General features: G+C 54.8%; 1 protein-coding gene across 1 annotated transcript in view; it reads left to right on the top strand.

Annotated features, from left to right (window-relative positions):
- Positions 1-20,025, top strand: part of LOC113957184 (fibrillin-2-like) — a 99,959-nt gene that overhangs the window by 37,063 nt on the left and 42,871 nt on the right. The window contains 11 exon segments of the mRNA XM_027664404.1: positions 417-542; positions 8,005-8,157; positions 9,560-9,757; positions 10,821-10,964; positions 11,883-12,002; positions 12,647-12,772; positions 13,355-13,477; positions 14,516-14,791; positions 16,100-16,153; positions 18,610-18,735; positions 19,681-19,806. Of these exon segments, the coding sequence (XP_027520205.1) occupies positions 417-542; positions 8,005-8,157; positions 9,560-9,757; positions 10,821-10,964; positions 11,883-12,002; positions 12,647-12,772; positions 13,355-13,477; positions 14,516-14,791; positions 16,100-16,153; positions 18,610-18,735; positions 19,681-19,806 (1,572 nt within the window).

Below are 20,025 nucleotides of genomic sequence, written 5' to 3'. Positions count from 1 at the left end.
AACCCCTCAGTGTGGGAGAGACTCCATGAACCCCTCAGTGTGGGAGAGTCTCCATGAACCCCTTGATGTGGGAGAGTCTCCATGAACCCCTCAGTGTGGGAGAATGTCCATGAACCCCTCAGTGTGGGAGAATGTCCATGAACCCCTCGGTGTGGGAGAGACTCCATGAACCCCTCAGTGTGGGAGAGTCTCCATGAACCCCTCAGTGTGGGAGAGTCTCCATGAAGCCCTCGGTGTGGGAGAATGTCCATGAACCCCTCAGTGTGGGAGCGTCTTGTTGCCCGCAGCAGACAAGTGATGACCTGGAGCATCCCACGACCACCCCTAACCCCACTCCTGCCCCTCTTTGAGCCGGATCCAGGAGGGACAGGAGACTCTCCAAAGGCAAACCCCGCCCTGGGTGTGTTCTCTTGCAGACGTGGACGAGTGCGGGGCCATCTCGGGCGCGTGCGACGGCGGCGAGTGCACCAACACCGCGGGCAGCTACGTGTGCACCTGCCCCCGGGGCTTCATGACCAGCCCCGATGGATCCCGCTGCATTGGTGAGACCCTAAACCATGGCCCAGCCCCACAGGTCGTGCTCTGGAACCCACACTCCCCCAGGAGCCCCCTCCAGACCCCTCACGGGGTTTGGGTTCCGAGGCCATCCCGAATTCCCGCCAGCGATGGGGGTGGAATGTGGGCATGCACAGGGAATCGAACCTGCAGGGCACTGGGAGGGCACTGGGAGGGGCTGGGAGGGGAGTGGGGGCCACTGGGGGTAGACTGGGAGGGACTGGAATGGATTGGGGAGGATTGGGATGGACTAGAGGGCATTGGAAGGGAGTGGGAGGGGACTGGGGAGGATTGGGATGGACTGGGAGTGGATTCCGGAGCACTGATGGTAGACTGGGAGGCACTGGGAGGGACTGGGAACGGATTGGGGGGGATTGGGATGGACTGGGGGGCACTTGGAGGGACTGGGAGGGGACTGGGGAGGATTGGGATTGACTGGGAGTGGATTGCAGGGCACTAAGGATAGACTGGGAGGCACTGGAAGGGACTGGGAAGTGAGTAGGGGGCACTGAGAGGGACTGGGCAGGCATTGCTGGTTAGAGGGTCCTAGGGGTTTTGGGGTGGATTTGGGAGATCTCTGAAGGAGTTTTGAGGGTCCCTGAGGGGATTTAGGGCGTCCTGGGTCAGGTTTGTAGGTCCCTGAGAGGGACTTGGAGAGGTCCCAGGTGGCTTTGTAGGGTCCCTGAAGGGATTTAGGGGCTCCTGGGTCAGTTTTGAGGGGGGTTGGGGGGCCCCAGGTGGGTTTGTAGGGTCCCTGAGGGGATTTGGGGGGGTTTTGTGGGTCCTGGCTGGGGGGAGTTGTTTCCAAGGTCCCTCAGGGGGCTTTGAGGGTGTCTCTCTCAGCCCTGCCTGGCCACGGCCCTCAGGGCTCCCACCACCCCTGAGACACAGCTCAGGCCATGCTCTGAACCCCAGGCAGCTGGAAAGCCCCTTTTCCATGTGCTGTTCTCCGTGTTTTCCTGGCTGAAATGGTCCATCCTGGTCCCTTTGTCCCTCTCCATAACTCGGACCCTCAGGTGCTTCAGGGCTTGAAGGGGTGGCTGAGGAGGAAGAGGAGTGGGGTGGGAAGGTCTCTTGGTGGGATTGTGGTCTGTGAGGAAGGATCCTTGTGCTCCTGCCCCTGGGATCCTCCCAGCTTGCAGGAGGATCCCAGATATCCCCCCTTTTTCTCCTGCCTGGAGCGTTATCCAGGGAGTGACCCCAGTACTCCCAGTACAAACTGTGGCCACGGGGTGTGGTTGTGGAGTGAGTAAATCCAAGGAAAAGCTTGGGATCCTTCCCAGTGGTGGGAACATCCCCCCAACTGCCCATTCACCCACTTGCTCTGCAGAGGTGAAAGGGGGAAACTTTTCCTCCAAGTGTTTATGAACCACTGCAAATAAACAGGGAATTTTCTCACCTCCTCCTCCTCCTCCCTGCCCATAAATCCCAATTTTCCCAAGCTAAGGATCCACAGGGCTCCTTTGGCTCCATCTCCCTAAACTCAGCCTTTTGGAGGGGGTTGCTTTGCCTTGAGCTGGTTTTTTGGGAGAGGAAGAGGAGCTTCCCCAGCCCAGGAATCCCAGCCACCCATCCCTGCCCCAGTGCTGGGGTCACTGGGATGTGCTGGGAGCTCTCCCACAGCATCCAAGCCTGGCACCAGCACAATTCCCAGGTTTCCATGGAAATCCCAGCCTTGTGGTCCCACCAGCAGCTCGGTGGGGTTGGTCTGTGCTGCTCCACCAGCTGATCCCTCTCCCAGTTCGGCTCAAAGTGTCCATATTTCAAAGCTTCTTCCCCAAACTGGCCCTGAATCCAAGAAAGCTGAGTTTTCCTGCCTCCAGCCTAAAGCCTGGAGCGAATCTTCCACCTTGAACAGCTCAAAATTCCTCTCCAAAGGCCTGTAAATATTTGATGGGCCATCTCTCTCCGTGCCAGACAACAATTCCTGTGATAAACAGATCAGTTTGGTGTTTGCTTGCTCTCAGCAGGGGCACTTGCTTGAGTCAAAACGAATCCCAGGATGTTTTCACCCTGTTCAGAAAGTTCATTTGCCTCCAGAAAGCCCAGGATTGGGAGGATTTTGGAAGGAGGGACTGGCACAGAAAAGCCAAAGGTCGTTGTCGCTGCAATGCAAAATGTCAGGCACAGCTGGAAATCCTGGGAATTAATAGAGCAGGGAAAAAAAAAAAAAAAAAAAAAAAAAAGAAAAATCAGCTCCAGATTCTTTTCTATCCACAGAACCTGGAGCAAAATTAGAACATGTTCTAATTCCAGAAAGAGAAACGTTGTTGTCAAGTGTGAGTAAGAAGCAAAGCACGAGTTCCTCTTGTTTGGGAATCCGATGGATTTTTAACGAGGACAAAATTTCTTCTCATCCCCGTTTCCCAGTCCCTGCCACGAGCCCGGAGGGATGAGTGTGATGGATGAGTCATATGGACTTTTCCTTGAGACCAAAGCTAAATGAAAAATTAGAAAGCCCACGTTTAAAAATAGCCCCCAAAGCTGACTGAGCTGCAGTGGACCGGGAGTGGATCCGAACTCCCCACGTCATCTCCCTGAGCTCATTTTGGGCCAGGGCCGTGTTTTTTTTGGCCAAACTCACAGTTACTCTTGGGTGTTCGTTGCCCTGGGATCCAGATTTTTGCAAACTCTGCTTCCATGGTTGTGTTTTTGGTGTGTTTCGGTTTGTTTTTTTTTTTTGAGAGTTTACGGCGGCGATTTACGTCCCATGTGAAAATAAATCAAAGGAATGGCTGGAAAAATTGGGAATTAATAACTAATTTATTAATTATGGCCACTTATTTATAATTATGGCCATTTATTAATCATGGCCACTTTTCAGGGTTGAACAGCATCAGGAGAGAGACAGGAGAGATTGTCACACTGGTACCTCTGAGATGTTTAGGTTGGAGGTGACCACAGTGTCTATATATATATAAATATACATATATAAAAAATTATATAAAATATAAAAATATATAAAATATAAAAACATATACTACATATAAAATATATAATATATTAAAATACAAAATATAAAAATATAAATATATTATATATAAAAATATAAATATATAAAAATATAACATATATAAATACAAATACATAAATGTATGTAAATATATAAAATATATAAAATAAAAATATATAAATATAAATCTATCTATATATAAATATATATATATCTCTCTCAAAGGGCACCAGCACTGGCCATGTGGTGCTTTGACATATTCCCCTCCCTTTTTAGTGATGCAAACACCTTTTTTTATTGCATTTGAATAATCTCCCGGAGTTTTTACAGCTGGAACAGCAAAACCTGGGGCTGGAGTTGGTCCCCAACCTCATTAACTTCTCTCACTGCCCTGCCCAGTAAAACCCCCCCAGCAGCAAGGCTGGAGAAAGCCCGTCATGGTTTGAAATCAGCATTTATTGAACCCTTCAACCACCTGGGCTTGACACAGAGAGTCCAGTCCCACACGTGTTCACAACAGTTTCATTCATTTCTGCCTGTAAAAGCCGGGCTGGGAGGAGTTTTTAGGTTTTTTTAGGCAGCAGAAGGATCTGCTCCAGCAGCCTGGGAGGGGTTTTTTTTGTTGCTACAATGAGTTTTCTCTTCGAGAACAGCTTCAAAGGATGATTTTCCAAGGAGGGAAAAACGGCCTTTCAGATGCATTTGCAGACCTGCACGTGGTGTTCCAGCCCTTGCAAACCAGAACATTGCTTTTTCAGCTCTTTTTTTTTTTTTTTCCCCTGGTAGTGCAGAAAAGCTCTGAGGAGATTTGGGGTTTCTCTCTGCTTGGGCAGCATTGGCAGATTTACAGCCTCCAGTTCTGGGGAGGGCCAAGCTTTGCTTTAGCCTTGCAAAATCCTGGGCTTGGGGAAGGTTTTGAGGGTGTCACTGAGGGCTTCACCTGCCTGGAGGGTTTTGTCCACTTTGGTCGTTGTCCAGGAGAGAAAAGAGCAAGGGGAGGAAGGAAATATGAGGCTCATGGAATCGTGGAATGGCTTGGGCAGGAAGAGACCTTAAAGCCCATCCAGTCCCACCCCCATGCCATGGGCAGGGACATTCCCACTATCCCAGGTTGCTCCAGCCTGGCCTTGGACACTTCCAGGCGTGTTTGGCTTTGGTCACTTGAGCTTCTCAATTTCTGCTCCTGATGAGACACAAAGGGAGGGAAATCCCCTTAAATTCCTCTTCCTTAATTCCTGGGAAGCGGCACCAGAACTTTCCATCCCTCCGTCTCTCCCTGCCCCTGCTCCAGCTCCATTCCTTAGGATTTAAAGTGCAGGAATCCCCTGCAGGTGCAGGACAGAGCTCAGACACCTTGTGCAGACCACGTGGAATGGGAAGTTAGGGATAAGCCACGCTGGACAACCTTCTATCCTGCTCCTCCTGGCCACCAGGAGACACTCCCCGTGGCCCAGCTGGGGGTGCAAACCCTGCGAGATCCCAGTGGAAGGTCCCAAAACTCCATCTCCTGCCTCATAAACCCTCCCCAGCCTTTCTGACCCAGAGACCTCAACCAGACCCGTGGCTCCATCTCCCACCTCCGGGCACTCTCTAATCCCACTTGGAATTGCCCCTTCTGTCTCCCTGCACCATTTTCTGCTTTCCTGAGGGGTTTTGTGCAAACCCGTTCCCAGAGCAAGCTGAGGAGGAGGAGGAGGAGGAGGAGGGCAGGACAAGCTGTTCTCCCACCTCCAGCGTGTGGGTGGCCCTGGAGGAGGTCACAGAGGGACTACAGGGACACAGCTCTTCCCACCCACCCTCTCTCAGCTGCAGATGAGTTTTTAATTAGCTCTGACCTTCATTTCGGAGCGGGATTGTTGCAAACCGCGGCAGAGCAGCTGAGTTTAATCACCGGGGGCCAGACGGAACAAGGGCTGCAGCGTTTTCCCCGTGTCACACAAACTGCTGTCACCCCTCCCCGCCTTGTCACACTTGTCAGCACTTTGTCTGGCCGTGGGGAAGGAGCCTGAGCTCTCCAACCCTTCCCTGTTCACAGCCTGGCTGTCACCCTGCCTGCCAGCCTTGGGGACATCCAGCAGGGACGGGAGGAGCTGGGTGGGGGTCTCTGATGCCCCGAAGGGTTTGTTTATTCCAAACTACCCCCCTCGGATCTAGGAGTTCGTTTAAGCTCAGCCCTGAGCTCTCACAAGGATAACTCCCATCAGAGGGGTGGCTTTTCCAAATGGTCCCAAAATCCTGCCCTGGGTTGGTCAGAGAGGAGCTGCTTTTGGGAGCCAGAGGGGGCTACAGAGAATCATGGAATGATTTGGGGTGAAAGGGACCTTAAAGCACAATCAGTCCTATCCCCTGGGCTTTCACTAGCCCAGGTTGCTCCAACCTGGCCTTGGACACTTTCCAGGGATGGGGTAGCCACAGCTTTTCTGGGAATTCCATCCCAGCCCCTCCCCACCCTGCCAGGGAAGAATTTCTCCCAAATATCCCACCTAACTCTGCCCTCTGGCAGTGGGAAGCCATTCCCCCCTTGTCCTGTCCCTCCACTTCTGCTGGATTACTGGAAATTCCCAAAACCAAGTAATCCCAACCTGCTCCCTGTGTGGAAACACAGCCCTGCCACCCTCCAGCACCTGCTGGAACCTGCAGAGACGTGGGCAGTGCTCTTGCTTCACCAGAGATCAAGGCTTTGGGATGACCCAGGTGGCTTGTACTTCCCATCTTTAGGATTAGGAGCCAATCCAGTGTTGCATCAACCCCCTTTCTCAAATTTCCCTCCTCCAGGTGTGGCTTTGGTGGATAAAGTTTCCAGGGAGGGATCAGTTCCTGCTGAGGGGTGGGAGGGCTGTGCCTGAGGAAAGAGCTGCTATTTTAGTCCCCCTGGCTTTCAGTGGGGTCAGTGTCCTCTGCAGGGCTCTGGGATGGAACCACAGCCCCACGGATCCGACAGCTCCAGGCAATTCATCTCCATTAGAGCCCAGGCTGATGTCAGCCCAGAGCCACAGCTGACACAGCAGAGGAGACTTCCCCCCTCATTAATCTCCTGGAGATGAGGGAGTGGAAGGTTCCAGGTTTTTCCTGGAGCGCTTGGTGCCAGGTGGAGCCTGCCAGACGTGTGAAAGACCCTCAGTCTGCTGGGCCTGGTCCAGAAGCCACACACACCCCACCCCGGTGCCAGGCTCGGTGTCTGTGGCTTTGACCACCATCCAGGGCTCCTTCTCCTCCCAGCTCAGTCCAGCCTGTGGGAATCAGCCCCTGGCCTGAAACAGGAACAGGCTGGGCCGGAGGGATGTGGGATTGGGAACAGCTCCAGTCCCAGGAGATGCTGGGACCACTGGGTGCTGGCAGGGAAAGCTTCCCCACGGGAAACCTGGGATGTGGGACAGTTCTGGGAAGGTCCTTGCTTGGACCTGAGGTTTGCAGGATGCACTGGATGGTGGTGGCAGCGCTGAGGGTCACTGGGAGGGTTGGACCTGGTCCCTCAGCCTCAGAGTGGGGTGGGAAATGTCCAACCACCTTGGTCTGGCAGTTCCCAGGGAAAACCAGGAGCAGGACTGTGCAGCCAAGGCTTCAGGAATGGAGCAGGAATGGCTGGGGAGTGTCCTCTCGCTGTCTGGGAACCCCTGAAATAGGAGCAGGAGGCAGTGCTGGGTTGTTTTTATGGCAGAGAAATGGTTTTGGTGGCAGGAGTCAGGGGAAAATACATCTCTCTGGGTCCCACAGCCCGAGAGAGGGGAAGATGCTGCTCCTCCTGTGGCTAAATTCAGGGCCTGTTGTGGTGTTACAGTGGCCAATGGCCAAACCTTGGTCACAAATGGAATATAAATGAGCAAGGCAGACACAAGCAGCAGAGGAGGAACCTGAGGAATGGACATCTCAGCCCTAGGATGCAAATTGTTGAATTTAGCCCAGAATAGTTCATCTGTCCAGCAGGGGAAGAGTCAAGGTTCCACCTCCCCTCTCCCAGCTGGGGTGGGCTCAGTGAGGGAACCTGCCCCTGGCACCTCTTATCAGTCCAGAAACTCTCTAGAGAGGGAGAAGGGAGACACCTGGAAATAATCCAGATTTTTGGGGGAAGGTGAGGAAGCCTGGGATAAGATGGAGGATCTCACCTGTTTTCTGCTCTGTAAATGCACCCAGAATCAGCTGGGTCAGCTCGTCCTTCCTGCAGGGCAAGGAGGGATTGCCCACGTGCTGCCTGTGCCTGGCTCTTGGTCTGGCTGTTTTTCAGAGCCTAAATGGGAGGCTGGGGCTGTCTGGGAGAATGGGACTGAGACTGGGAGGATGAGATTTAATCCTGGGAATGAGTCCTGGCCTTACCTAAAGCACTGATGTGCTTCAGAGGGAGGTGCTGGAGAACCTCACGACGCGGGGGGACGATGCTAGAACGAGGGGCTGGGTTGGGATACGGGGCAGCCAGAAGAGATGCCGTTGGGAATGAGCCCTCAGGAGGCCAGCAGGGTGCTGTGCTGGCACATTGTGATGGTGTCTCCCCCTCTCCTCAGACCAGCGCATCGGGACGTGTTTCTCGGCGCTCATCGGGGGCCGCTGCGCCGGGGACCTGCCGGGCCAGTACACCAGGATGCAGTGCTGCTGCGACTCAGGGCGCTGCTGGGCCATTGGCCAGACCCCCGAGATGTGCCCTGTGAGGGGCTCTGGTGAGTGCCACACCACAGCTCTGCCGCTGCCCGGGCAGCTCCTGCCTGTGCCAACCCCAGCGGAGCCACCGGCGTGATGTGGGGAATCCTGGAATCAAGGAGGAGGGTTGGGTGGGGGGTTATGGAAGAGTAATATCCATTATTATTGTTTCTTCCTCCCCAGAGGGTGGTGGGTACTGACCAGGCTTCCCATGGAATGGTTATTTCCCAAGGCTGCCAGAGCTCCAGGAGGGTTTGGATGATCCTCTGAGGGATTGTTTGGGTGTCCTGATGATCCCTGGGGGTCCCTTCCCACTCAGGATATTCCAGGATTCTACAGAAATCCTGCTGCATTGTTGCTATGGGTGTTTCTGTGTTTGTAGGGGACAAATTAAGGCCCAACTCCTCAAATAAAGAGAGGCAGGGGGTGGAGAAGAACGAAGGAAAACCCTGGGGAACATGTCCAGAACTCTTAGACAACGCTCTGAGGGACAGGGGGGGAATGTTGGTGTGTCCTGGGCAGGGCCAGGGGTTGGACTGGATGATCCTTGTAGTCCCTTCCAACTCAGCATTTTCTGTGATTGGAAAAGCCCCCCAGGATTATCAGGTCCAACCATCCCCCAGCACTGCCAAGGCCACCACTAACCCCTGTCCTCAAGTGTCACCTCCACACATCTGTTAAATCCCTCCAGGAACTGGGGACTCCACCACTGCCCTGGGCAGCCTGTGCCAATGCCTGCCCACCCTTTCCATGAAGAAATTCCCCCTGATCTCCAACCTAAACCTCCCCTGGCACAGCTTGAGGCCGTTTCCTCTCGTCCCATCGCTTGTAACCTGGGAGAAAATCCCACCCCCCATCCATGGAACACCCAGGGAAGGTCACCTGGGGATGCTGGTTTCCCTGCCTGGGTCTCAGCTGAAGCTGAGCCAGATGAGCTGAGCCAAGGCAGGAATTCATCCCTTTCCTCCCACTCCTTCAGCTCTCCTTGGCTCCCACCATAACTGAACCTTGGGACGAGCCCAGGCAGCAGGAGGCCTGGAGGAGTCCCAGAGGTGTAGATCCATCTCTCTGCATCTGGAGAAGGCCCAGAGATGTAGATACATCACTCTGCATCTCTTTTTTCACCCCTAACTCCGAGCAGGGCAGAGCAATTCAGTGCCTGGCACCTCCTGTGTGTCCCATCCTTCCCGGCGGGAAGGGAGCCCGCGGTGCCAACTGTGCCACACGCCCCAAAAACCTGCTGCCAGACACCCTGGCGAGCTGTGTGTCCTCACCTGCTGTGGGGTGAAGGGTGTTCAAGCCCTCCCCACCCCGTGTGCCCTGTTCCCACCAGCACCCACCTGCTCAGCTCCCTGCTGATCCGTCCCCATCCCGGGATTCGGGCACCTCAGGAGCAGCCCTGAGGCAGCTGTTTTGTTTCAGACGAGTACCGCAGGCTCTGCATCGAGGGACTCCCGGTCGTGCCAGGCTTCCCTGGGAACTTTCCAGGAATCCCTGGATTCGGGCCCAACGGCGTCGGGCCGGGACTCAACGGGCCCGGAGGCATCGGACCAAACGGGGCGAACGGACAAGGCGGGATCCCAGGGCTGCCTGGAATGGGCCCAGGAAGCTCGAGCATTGGTAATTAAACTCCTTTCTCCTCGTGCTGACCCCTCTTTAGGCTGCCTGGCTGGGAGCGGAGCGTGTTCCTTCGTGCTGGAATGCTGGAATGCTGCTCCCGGCACACCCGCGTTCTTCGACAGCTCCACGGTGTGTCCCGACCCTAAAGGGGGGAGTGGTGGGATGTGACAGGAACACTGTGCAGGACACTGAGCCCACAAACACATCAAACAGTGTCTGCTGGCACGAAAACACAGCCGGGGTCGGCTCCAGTCTGGAATCTCTCTCCAATCACCCAACAGGAACGAAGCCTTTCAAACAATTACCGAACGGGAACAAAGCTCTCACGTCACCACCTCACCCTCTGCCTCCCCAAAACAAAGCTGTTCCCCCACCAGCTTGGACCCCCCTGTGATGTGCACCCCGATGCAGCTCCTTGCTGAGGGCTGAAGCCTGTGGGGATGTGCTGGGTGGCCCCAAAGATTGATCCCCACCTTGTTTCGGAGGGGATTGGAATTGATTCCCATCTGATTTCAGAGGGGCTGGGATTGATTCCCATCTGATTTCAGAGGGGCTGGGATTGATTCCCATCTGATTTCAGAGGGAATGGAATGGATTCTCACCTTATCTCAGAGAGGCTGAGCCCCCTTGTACCTGGTGGTGTTTTTTGTCAGGGTTGAGCTCCCCTCGTGCCTGGTGGTGTTTTTGTCAAGGCTGAGCCCCCTCGTGCCTGGTGGTGTTTTTTGATCAAGACACATCCCAGAGATTTTCCAAGGCCTTTGGCCCTGGGATGAGCTCAGCTGGTCCCAGCAGGGTGCTGATAACACCAGGCTGGTGGCTTTGATCTCTGTGTGGGCCATTCACTTCAGAGCTGGACTTGATGGTCTTTGTGGGTCCCTTCCAGCTCAGAACAGTGGGGTGGGGGCACAGCAGACCCTTGTAGACCCTTCTGGGTGTGGGGGTCCTGCTCAGGGCCCAGGAGCATCTCGGGGCTGTTGCGGTTCCGATGTCCCCACCCTGAGCCCTGGGGACAACCGGGGGGGTTCTGGAACCTTCTCCCTGATGCTGTTTCTGTGCTTCCCAGGCACTGCCACGTTGAACCAGACCATTGACATCTGCAAGCACTTCACCAACCTGTGCCTGAACGGGCGCTGCATCCCCACCCCGTCCAGCTACCGCTGCGAGTGCAACATGGGCTACAAGCAGGACGTGCGTGGGGAGTGCATTGGTGAGTGGCCTCTGCTCCAGACGGGCCCTGGACCTGTTCCTAAAGCACCTCCAGCTGCTGCCCCAACACCAGGGAGAATTGGGGTGGATCTCAGGGAAAGGTTGTTCCTCCCCAGAGGGTGATTGGCACTGCCCAGGCTCCCCAGGGCAGTGGGCACAGCACCAAGGCTGCCAGAGCTCCAGGAGGGTTTGGATGATGCTCTCAGGGACCCTTGGGGATGGTTCTGTGCAGGGCTGAGGGTTTGACTGGAGGATCCTTGGGGGTCCCTTCCAACTCAGCATGTTCTGTTGTTCTGTGATCCCATCAGAGCTTCCCACAAGAGGCTGGAGACAGAGGGTAGAGGGATCATGTCAGGTGGGAGGATGGAAAATTTTCTCTGTCTTTATGAAAACGGAGCTTCAGTGACAAAGGAAAGGGAAAGTTGATGTTTTTATCAAGACACACCCACAGAGATTTTCAAAGGCATTGACCTGGTGACCTTTGATCATGGTGTGGCTTCATCAGTGAAAAAGAGGAGAGTTACAGATGTCATCTACTTCTGCAAGGCCTTCGAGATCATTCCCTCCACCATCCTTAGCTCTGAGTTGGAGTGGTGTGGGTTGGGTGGACAAGGAATTGTCTGGAGGGTTGTGTCCAAATTATCCCAGTTCAAGTGGAAACCAGGAACGAGTGGTGGTGTCCCCAGTGGTCCACACTGGGACCAGCACTGTTAAACACCTTCCTCTGTGACACAGACTGGGATTGAGTGTCCTCGTGCAGGTGACACCACGTTGAGGGGGATCCTTGTTGGGGTGGTGCCACCTGAGGGACCTTGCTGTCAGCACAAGGGGCTCAGCACCTCCCCAGCCCTTCTTGTGCCAGTCCTGGGAGCTGGTTGTGTCTCCTGGACGCTCAGGGTTTGGTGTTTTCCCCTGGCAGATGTGGACGAGTGCTCCAGCAGCCCCTGCGTGCACGGCGACTGCGTCAACACCCCGGGCTCCTACCACTGCAAGTGCCACGAGGGCTTCCAGAGCACCCCCACCAAGCAGGCCTGCATTGGTAAGGGTTGTCCCTCTCCTTTTGATGAGCTCCAGGGGTGTCAGAGCCCTGGGAACCCAAGAGGAATGGTTCTAAAGGGGAAACAAAGTGAGGAGTCCCCAAACGCCAACCAACCTCCAGCCACGTGTGTGTGGTGGGATCTGTCTTGGAGAAGTTCCCTCTGCCTTAATCTGCCTTAAAATTGGTGGGTGGCAACCAAGGAAGCCACAGAGTCCTTTCCAAGAGCAGAACTCTGTTTAAGGGATTTTATTTGGCAGAAGATGGGATTTTTGAGGCAAATCTGTATCGGTGTAGGACACCCAGCAAGGTTGTTCTCTCAGGGCCTTGCAGCACAAAGATGAGGGACTGCTAAAAGAGAATGGTGGAAAGGAAACATTCCACCACGTGAAACAAGAAGCAAAATCAGATTTCCCTGTGGAATTCTTAATTTTTCCTCTCTTTCCAACTAAATGGTTTCCAAAGGACCCCTCAGTTTGCAGCCTGAAAAGCTTTCCGAATTTCCCAACTAGATGTTTTTGAGGCGAATTCTTCTGGAGTCTGAGAGCACTTGGCTGGTTTTCTCATGGAGATTATTAAACTGGAGATTATTATTAAACTGGAGATTATTAAGCTGCTCCTACCTTGCTGTGTCCCTCTCCTGGCAGACATCGATGAGTGCATCATGAACGGGGTGATGTGCAGGAACGGCCGCTGCGTCAACACCGACGGCAGCTTCCAGTGCATCTGCAACGCTGGCTTTGAGATCACCCCTGATGGCAAGAACTGTGTTGGTGAGGCTCCTGGTGGCCCCTGGGGAGGTTGGGACCGAGCTGGGATTATGTTCTCCCTCGGGGTTGAGGGTTGGTTCCATCAGATCTCCTTAAATCCCTTAAATCCTGTTCCTACCCCTGCGCTCCCTTCAGCTCTAGGATGTCTTAAAATGAGAGGGCTCAAGTGGGAAGGGGTTTTTATAAGGCTGTGAGTGCTCCTGTGGGTTTTGGGGTCCAGGAGCATCAGCAGGGCTGGGTTTGGAGGCAGGACGTGCTCCAGCAGCTGGTGTCTGAGTCTTTCACTGGCTGAGAGTTCTGAGAGTGCAGCAGGACTTCTTCTTCCCACCAGCAAAGGTGGGAAAGAAAGTTCCCAGCAGGACTTCTCCTTCTTCTCACCAGGAGAAGCAGTGGGAAGGTGCCCCTGCCCATGGCAGGGGGTTGGAGTAGATGCTCTTTAAGCTCCCTTCCATCCCGAACCATCCCTCTTCCTTGAGGCTTAGCACCCACTGCCACAAGAGTTTGAGATGGGACTCGGAGGGTTTTTGAGCACAGGAGGGTCTTACTGCTGCTCTCAGGCTCAGCCCAGGTGTTTGTCCTCCCCAGACCACGACGAGTGTGCCACCACCAACATGTGCCTCAACGGGATGTGCATCAATGAGGACGGAAGCTTCAAGTGCATCTGCAAGCCCGGATTTGTTCTGGCTCCCAACGGGCGCTACTGTGTCGGTGTGTGGGTCCCCGAACTTGTTCCCTGCCCATTCCCATTCCCTGGGGTTTGTGGTGTGTCTCAGAGCACGGGGAGCTGAGAACAACCAAGGCTGTTGCGTGGCAGCTCCTGCTCTGCCACCAGAAATCGCCCCTTCCCAGCAGAACAGGCACAAGGGAAAATGGCCTCTGCTGCTTCACTCCAGCACAAACTGGAACTGGAATCCTCTCTCTGAGGGAACTCTGGGTGGCCAATGTGAGCTGGCAGCACTTGTCCCAGAGCTCCCAGCCTCTCCAGCACGTCCCACTGCAGTCTGTGTGCTGCCTCCCAAAGCCAGGAAGGTTGGGATGTGGAGGCAGAGTGGAGAGAGGAGGAGGAGACCTTTTCTTTGATGAGCTGCTGTGACAGGGGGTGAATTCTCTGGGTCAGTGCCCCATCAGCAGAGCAGAGACCAGACCCTGCTGCTCTGAGAAGGGCTTGGATCTCAGGAGTTTGGAGAAGCCCAGATCCCTGTTCCTTCCCCTGAACCAGTGGGGACAGGCAGCAGAGCCCTGTAGACCCTCTTGGTCTGCAAGGGCTCTCTGCAAAATAGTCCTGAGTTCCTCTCCGTGTGTCCTGAGCCCCTGTCTGTGTGGCCTTCTGCCCCTCCACATGTCCTTCACCCCTCTCTGTTTGTCCTTCACCCCTCTCCATGTGTCCTTCACCCCTCCATGTGTCCCTCATCCCTCTTCACATCCTTTACCCCTCTCCACGTGTCCTTCACCCCTCTCCATGTGTCCTTCACCCCATCTATGTGTTTTTCTGCCCTCTCCATGTGTCCTTCACCCCTTTCTGTGTGTCCTTTACCCCTTTCCGTGCATCCCTCACCCCTCTCCATGTGTCCTTCTGCCCCTCTGTGTGCCCTTCACCCCTCTCCACATGTCCTTCACCCCCTCCACATGTCCCTCACCCCTCTCTACACATCCTTCACCCTCTCCCCGTGTCCCTCACCCCTCCCCACGCATCCCCGTGCCCGTGGGCAGCTGACCCCCCCCGCCGGTGTCCCCTCCCTCCCTCAGACATCGACGAGTGCGAGACCCCCGGGATCTGCATGAACGGCTGGTGCATCAACACCGAGGGCTCCTTCCGCTGCGAGTGCCTGGGGGGCCTGGCCATCGGCGTGGACGGCCGGGTCTGCGTGGACACCCACATGCGCAGCACCTGCTACGGGGGCATCAAAAAGGGCACCTGCGCCCGCCCCTTCCCCGGCGCCGTCACCAAGTCCGAGTGTTGCTGTGCCAACCCGGACCACGGCTTCGGAGAGCCCTGCCAGCCCTGCCCGGCCAAGAACTCGGGTGAGCTCCGGTTCTTCTTTCTCCTCCACCCTCTGGAGGGTGGTTGGGCACTGAACAGGCTCCCCAGGGCAGTGGGCACGGCCTCAAGGCTGCCAGAGCTCCAGGAGGGTTTGGACAACGCTCTGAGGGACAAGGTGGGATTGTTGGGGTGTCTGTGCAGGGCCAGGAATTGGACTGGATGATCCTTGTGGGTCCCTTCCACCTCAGGCTGTTCCATGATTCTACAATGATTAATTAGCAATCCAGGTTAATCCAGGCTGCAACTTTGACTGGAGGAACCAAGTGAAACCTCAGTTTCAACAGCCACAAAATGACACCCAAGTGCCCAGGGCGTAATTATATCCACAGTATAACCTGGAATCAGGGAAAGGTTCTTCCCCCAGAGGGTGGTTGGGCACTGACCAGGCTCCCCAGGGCAGTGGGCACAGCTCCAAGGCTGCCAGAGCTCCAGGAGCATTTGGGTGATGTTCTTGGGCACATGGGGTGACTCTTTGGGATGGTTCTGTGCAGGGCTGAGAGTTGGATTGGGTGACCCTTGTGGGTCCCTTCCAACTCAGGTGGTTCTGTGGGTCACTCTCTCCAACTCCCTGACAGGAGGGGGGAGCAGGGAAGGGTTGGGCTCTGGTTCCAGGGAACAAGAGACAGGAAGAGGAGACTGAGGGGAGACCTCACTGCAGTTACAACTTCCTTGGGAGGGGCAGGCCCTGAGCTCTGCTCTCTGTCAGCAGGGACAGGACCCCAGGAATGGCCTGGAGCTGTGTCAGGAGAGGTTCAGGTGGGATCTCAGGAAAAGGTTCTTCCCCCAGAGGGTGGTTGGGCACTGACCAGGTTCCCCAGGGCAGTGGGCACAGCACCAAGGCTGCCAGAGCTCCAGGAGCATTTGGGTGATCCTCTCAGGCACATGGGGATGGGTCTGTGCAGGGATCTGGATGATCCTTGGGGGTCCCTTCCAACTCAGCACATTCTGTGACTCTGACTGTGTAAAACCCCAGGAAGGTGCTCAGAGCCCTCCTGATGGCTTTGGCAGCTTGGCAGCGACATGAGAAAGCCACAGGCAGGGGGAAAGGGGTGCCAGGCAGCCAACAAACGAAGGCTGGGTCCCCAAATCTGGTGCTGATCTCATGGCAGGAATGTCGGACTCCAGCTGGGAGTGTCAGCTTTAAAATCTCTGTTGTGTAAGCACAAACAGACCCTGCTGGGAAGCCTGGAGCTGACATTCCAACAGACAAACAAACAATAAATCCAGAGTTACTGGCACTGGGTGCAGTGCCCAGCAAAGCTCACGGCTCTGCTGTCCTTTCTCCACAGCGGAATTCCAGGCTCTCTGCAGCAGCGGCATCGGGATAACAGCTGATGGCAGAGGTTTGTGCAGCCCAAGCCCTGGACTCATCTCCTGTCACCCTCAGGGTTTGGTCACACCCTCCTTTTGGGTTTGGTCATGTCATCTCCAGGGTTTTGGGTTTGTGGGTTTGGTCGTTTCATCTCCAGGATTTTGGGTTGGTGGGTTTGATGGTTTCATCTCCAGCTTTTGCATTTGTGGGTTTGGTGGTTTCATCTCCAGGGTTTTGGGTCTGAGGGTTTGGTTGTTTCATCTCCAGGATTTTGGATTTGTGGGTTTGGTGGTTTCATGTCCAGGGTTTTGGGTTGGTGGGTTTGATAGTTTCATCTCCAGGATTTTGGGTTGGTGGTTTTGGTTGTTTCATCTCCAGCTTTTGGGGTTTTGGGTTTGGTGGTTTCATCTCCAGGTTTTTGGGTTTGTGGGTTTGGTCATTTCATCTCCAGGTTTTGTGGGTTTGATGGTTTCATCTCCAGGGTTTTGGGTTTGTGGGTTTGATGGTTTCATCTCCAGGGTTTTCAGTGGCACCAGGAGTGATGTGGCACCGGGAGGCTGTGCCAGGAGAGCCTTGGCACTGCTGGCTGTGCTGGGGGGTTGGCACAGCCCGTGTATGTGTGAGAGCTGAGCATGAGGGGGCACAGGGGGGGCTTTCAGAGCCTGGATGGGTTTTAATGCCTGCAAGAACCTCTCTCCGTGCCAGTGGGTGGGATGTGAGTTGAGCACGGGGGGTGGTGGGGGAGAAACGGGCACTGTGGGATTTTTTTTCCCCCTCCCCAAACCACCACAAGCTGGTGTTGAGTAACTATCCCTGAGGATTGAGTGCTGGATTCCTGGCACCCCTGTGGGATCTGCGTTTCTGGGGATGCTCCCATGGAGTTTGGCTTTGCTCCCTGCTTTGATGGCAATGACTGAGCGTGACCAACTCCATCCTCTTGGTTGTTTCCCTCTGGCTCCTCCGGGGTGGGAGAGGAGGGTCCCGAGTCTCCCAGGGAGAGGGAGGTGATAAGTGTGTGTGTGGAGTGTTGCCAGGGGGCTGCTTTGAGTCACAGTGCCAGCCCTGGGCAGTGCTTGGACCAGCAGGGAGAGAACAAAGCAACCAGATAACAAGCTCTCAAAACCTTCCAAATGGGAATGAGCCAGAGGCAAAACCCTGGTGACTTCTTGGGCTTCCAGCCAGGGCACCATGTCCTGGCCAGAGTCAGGCTCAGGGTAATGATAAGGCTCTTTCTAGCAAGGAATTGTGTCATATTTCAGTATCCCAGCCCAGACTTCTCCATTCCAGAAACACAAATGGCCAAATTAACCAGATCCATGAAAATGTCCTGGATATTTAATGAAATATCAGATGTAAGTCGTTGTCTTTGTGCAGGCAAGTAAATGAAGCCCAGAGAGCTCAACAGGTCACATTTACTGAAACAAGATACAATCTTCACTGATTGTATCAGTCACTTTGGCAGACTTTGATACTAATATTTAATCAGTTTGATGGGTTATACTTCCTAAGTGAGAAATCTCCCTTTGATTCTTCAGATGTGAGAGTATGGAACTAATGATCTCTAGGTGTAAATATGCATTTGACCAGAATCTCTTGGTCTTCATCCACCTTTAACATATTAAAATCAATACAGCATAAAATAGTCTGAAAATATATATATATATATGTACCATATGCCAGACAAACCCTGGTCAGCCCAGCCCTGCCCACAGGCACACTCTGAGCTCTCCAGGGCTGCTTTTCCCTGGATGGAAAACTGAATTCCAACTGCCTGGAGACAAAGGCCAGCAGTGTCTGGGAAGGCCTGGCCTGGGCCTGTGGCCATCTGGCACCGTGGCACTACCAGGGCACTGCTGGGCCTGCCCTGGGCTGGTCCTTGCCAGGGTGAAACCTCTTTGCCCAGACTCCAAAACAAGCAGGGAGGTGATGCTGCTGCAGAGGAAGAGGTGCTGCCCACCTGGCTGCCACCCCTCTGGGGCACTGGGTGCTGAATGCAGGGATAATTAATCCCAGAGCTGAGCACTGGGATAAAGGTGCTGTTGGAAGACTCAGGAATGTGACAGAAGGAGCTGAGAGCCCTCGTGGGACTGGGCTTATCCCATCCCCTTATCCAGCTCCTCCTGAGCTCAGAGCCCTGTGCCAGGTCAGCTGTGTATTCCCAGCTCCACAGCTCCAGAGGGAGAGGAGCAAGGTTCCCCCAAACCAGGAAAGGAGGCAGGACAGGGAGAAGTGGTGGATGCCCCTGCTTGGATGTGTTCAAAGCCAGGCTGGACAGGGCTTGGAGCAACCTGGGCTAGTGGGAGGTGTCCTTGCCCATGGCAGGGGGTGGGACTGGATGGGCTTTAAGGTCCCTTCCCACCCAGACCAGTCTGGGATTGTGCTTCTGGCTGTGGGTGGACACCAAGGAACGATGAGGGCTGGGGAGATGGAATGTTCCGGTGTCTCCCTTCGCTGTGGTCCATCTCATTTGACTTTTCTCTCTGCCAGACATCAACGAGTGTGCCCTGAACCCGGACATCTGCCCCAACGGGATGTGTGAGAACCTGCGGGGTAGCTACCGCTGCATCTGCAACCTGGGCTACGAGTCCGACCCCACGGGCAAGAACTGCGTGGGTGAGTCCAGGGCACGGGGTGGGCAGAGGGTTGGCAGGAGCCAGAACCTCCAGGTGATGCCCCCAAGCCCTGTCCCTGCTCAGTGCTGCCTCACTGTGCTGGCTTAAAGGTAAACCAGCAGGGGAAATGAACTCAACTCAAAGGAGAGATCATAAGTCAGAATAACAATTTCATAAAATAATACAATAAGTAGGATTATACAGACAAACAGTTGGTTTTAACCCACAAAACCCAAATGTATAACCCAGCACCCTGGGGCATGAACAGAGTGGTGTTCGTTGGGCCCCCTGAGGCCAAAGTAAAAGGAGAGGGGGAAAAACCTGTTGGTGAGGGTGCTGGTGCAGTTTGGTCAAGAGTGGTGGTTGCAGTCTGGTCGAGGGTGGTGGTCTCAGTCTGGTTGAAAAGTGGTGATCTGCAGTCTGGTTGAAAAGTGGTGATCTCAGTCTGGTTGAGAGTGGTGGTCCCAGCCCTCCTCTGGATCCCACCAGTGGTTAAAAAAGTCCCCAGACTCCAAGGTTATCTATCCTCCAGTTCAGGCAGGAGTGCCCAGTGCCTCCCTCAGGGGTGGGAGTTCCACACTGGGTGTGAGGACAGGAACACCCTCCTATCTCCCAGACCTCTGAACACCCAGTTTACAGCCTGAGGAGTCAGGGCTGCCCTGGGCAGAGGGTGTAAATGGTCTGTTGGTAACAGTTTCTGGGCAATGGCATGGAAGGCTGTAGAATGCACAGTTTTGGGTTACACCCATGCAGTGATGAACTGGTCCCAGCTGTTCTAGGACACTCACCCACACGGAAAACCACAAAGGTGCCCATGAGAACCTGCACGGATGTGATTGAACATCCCAGGTTGTCTCACTGTGAGGGTGGAGCTGAACTTCTGCTCCTCCCGGGCTCTGTGGGGTCGGTGCTGTGGCTCAGGAAGCCCTTCTCTCCCTGTCCCCAGATGTTGATGAGTGCACTGTCAACCGTCTGCTGTGCGACAACGGGCTGTGCAGGAACACCCCCGGCAGCTACACCTGCACCTGCCCCAAGGGCTTCGTCTTCAGGACAGAGACGGACACCTGTGAAGGTAACGGGGCTCTGGAGGCACCACAAACAGCTCCACGGGGTGGAAAAACCCGTGGCCTGAGGGTCTGCCTGAAGGGCAGCTCAAGGTCTGCCATGCCTTTGGTTCCCTTTCGACCACAGCGGTTTGAAATGGAGCATCGCCAGGGGTTTGGGTTGGTGGGTTTGATGGTTTCATCTCCAGGGGTTTGGGTTGGTGGGTTTGATGGTTTCATCTCCAGGG

The sequence above is a fragment of the Corapipo altera genome, unplaced genomic scaffold (genome assembly GCF_003945725.1).
Source record: "Corapipo altera isolate COAL_440 unplaced genomic scaffold, ASM394572v1 96, whole genome shotgun sequence".
Lineage (NCBI taxonomy): Eukaryota > Metazoa > Chordata > Aves > Passeriformes > Pipridae > Corapipo > Corapipo altera.
The sequence above is the reverse complement of the archived record's forward strand: the minus strand, read 5'-3'. Positions and strand labels throughout refer to the sequence as shown.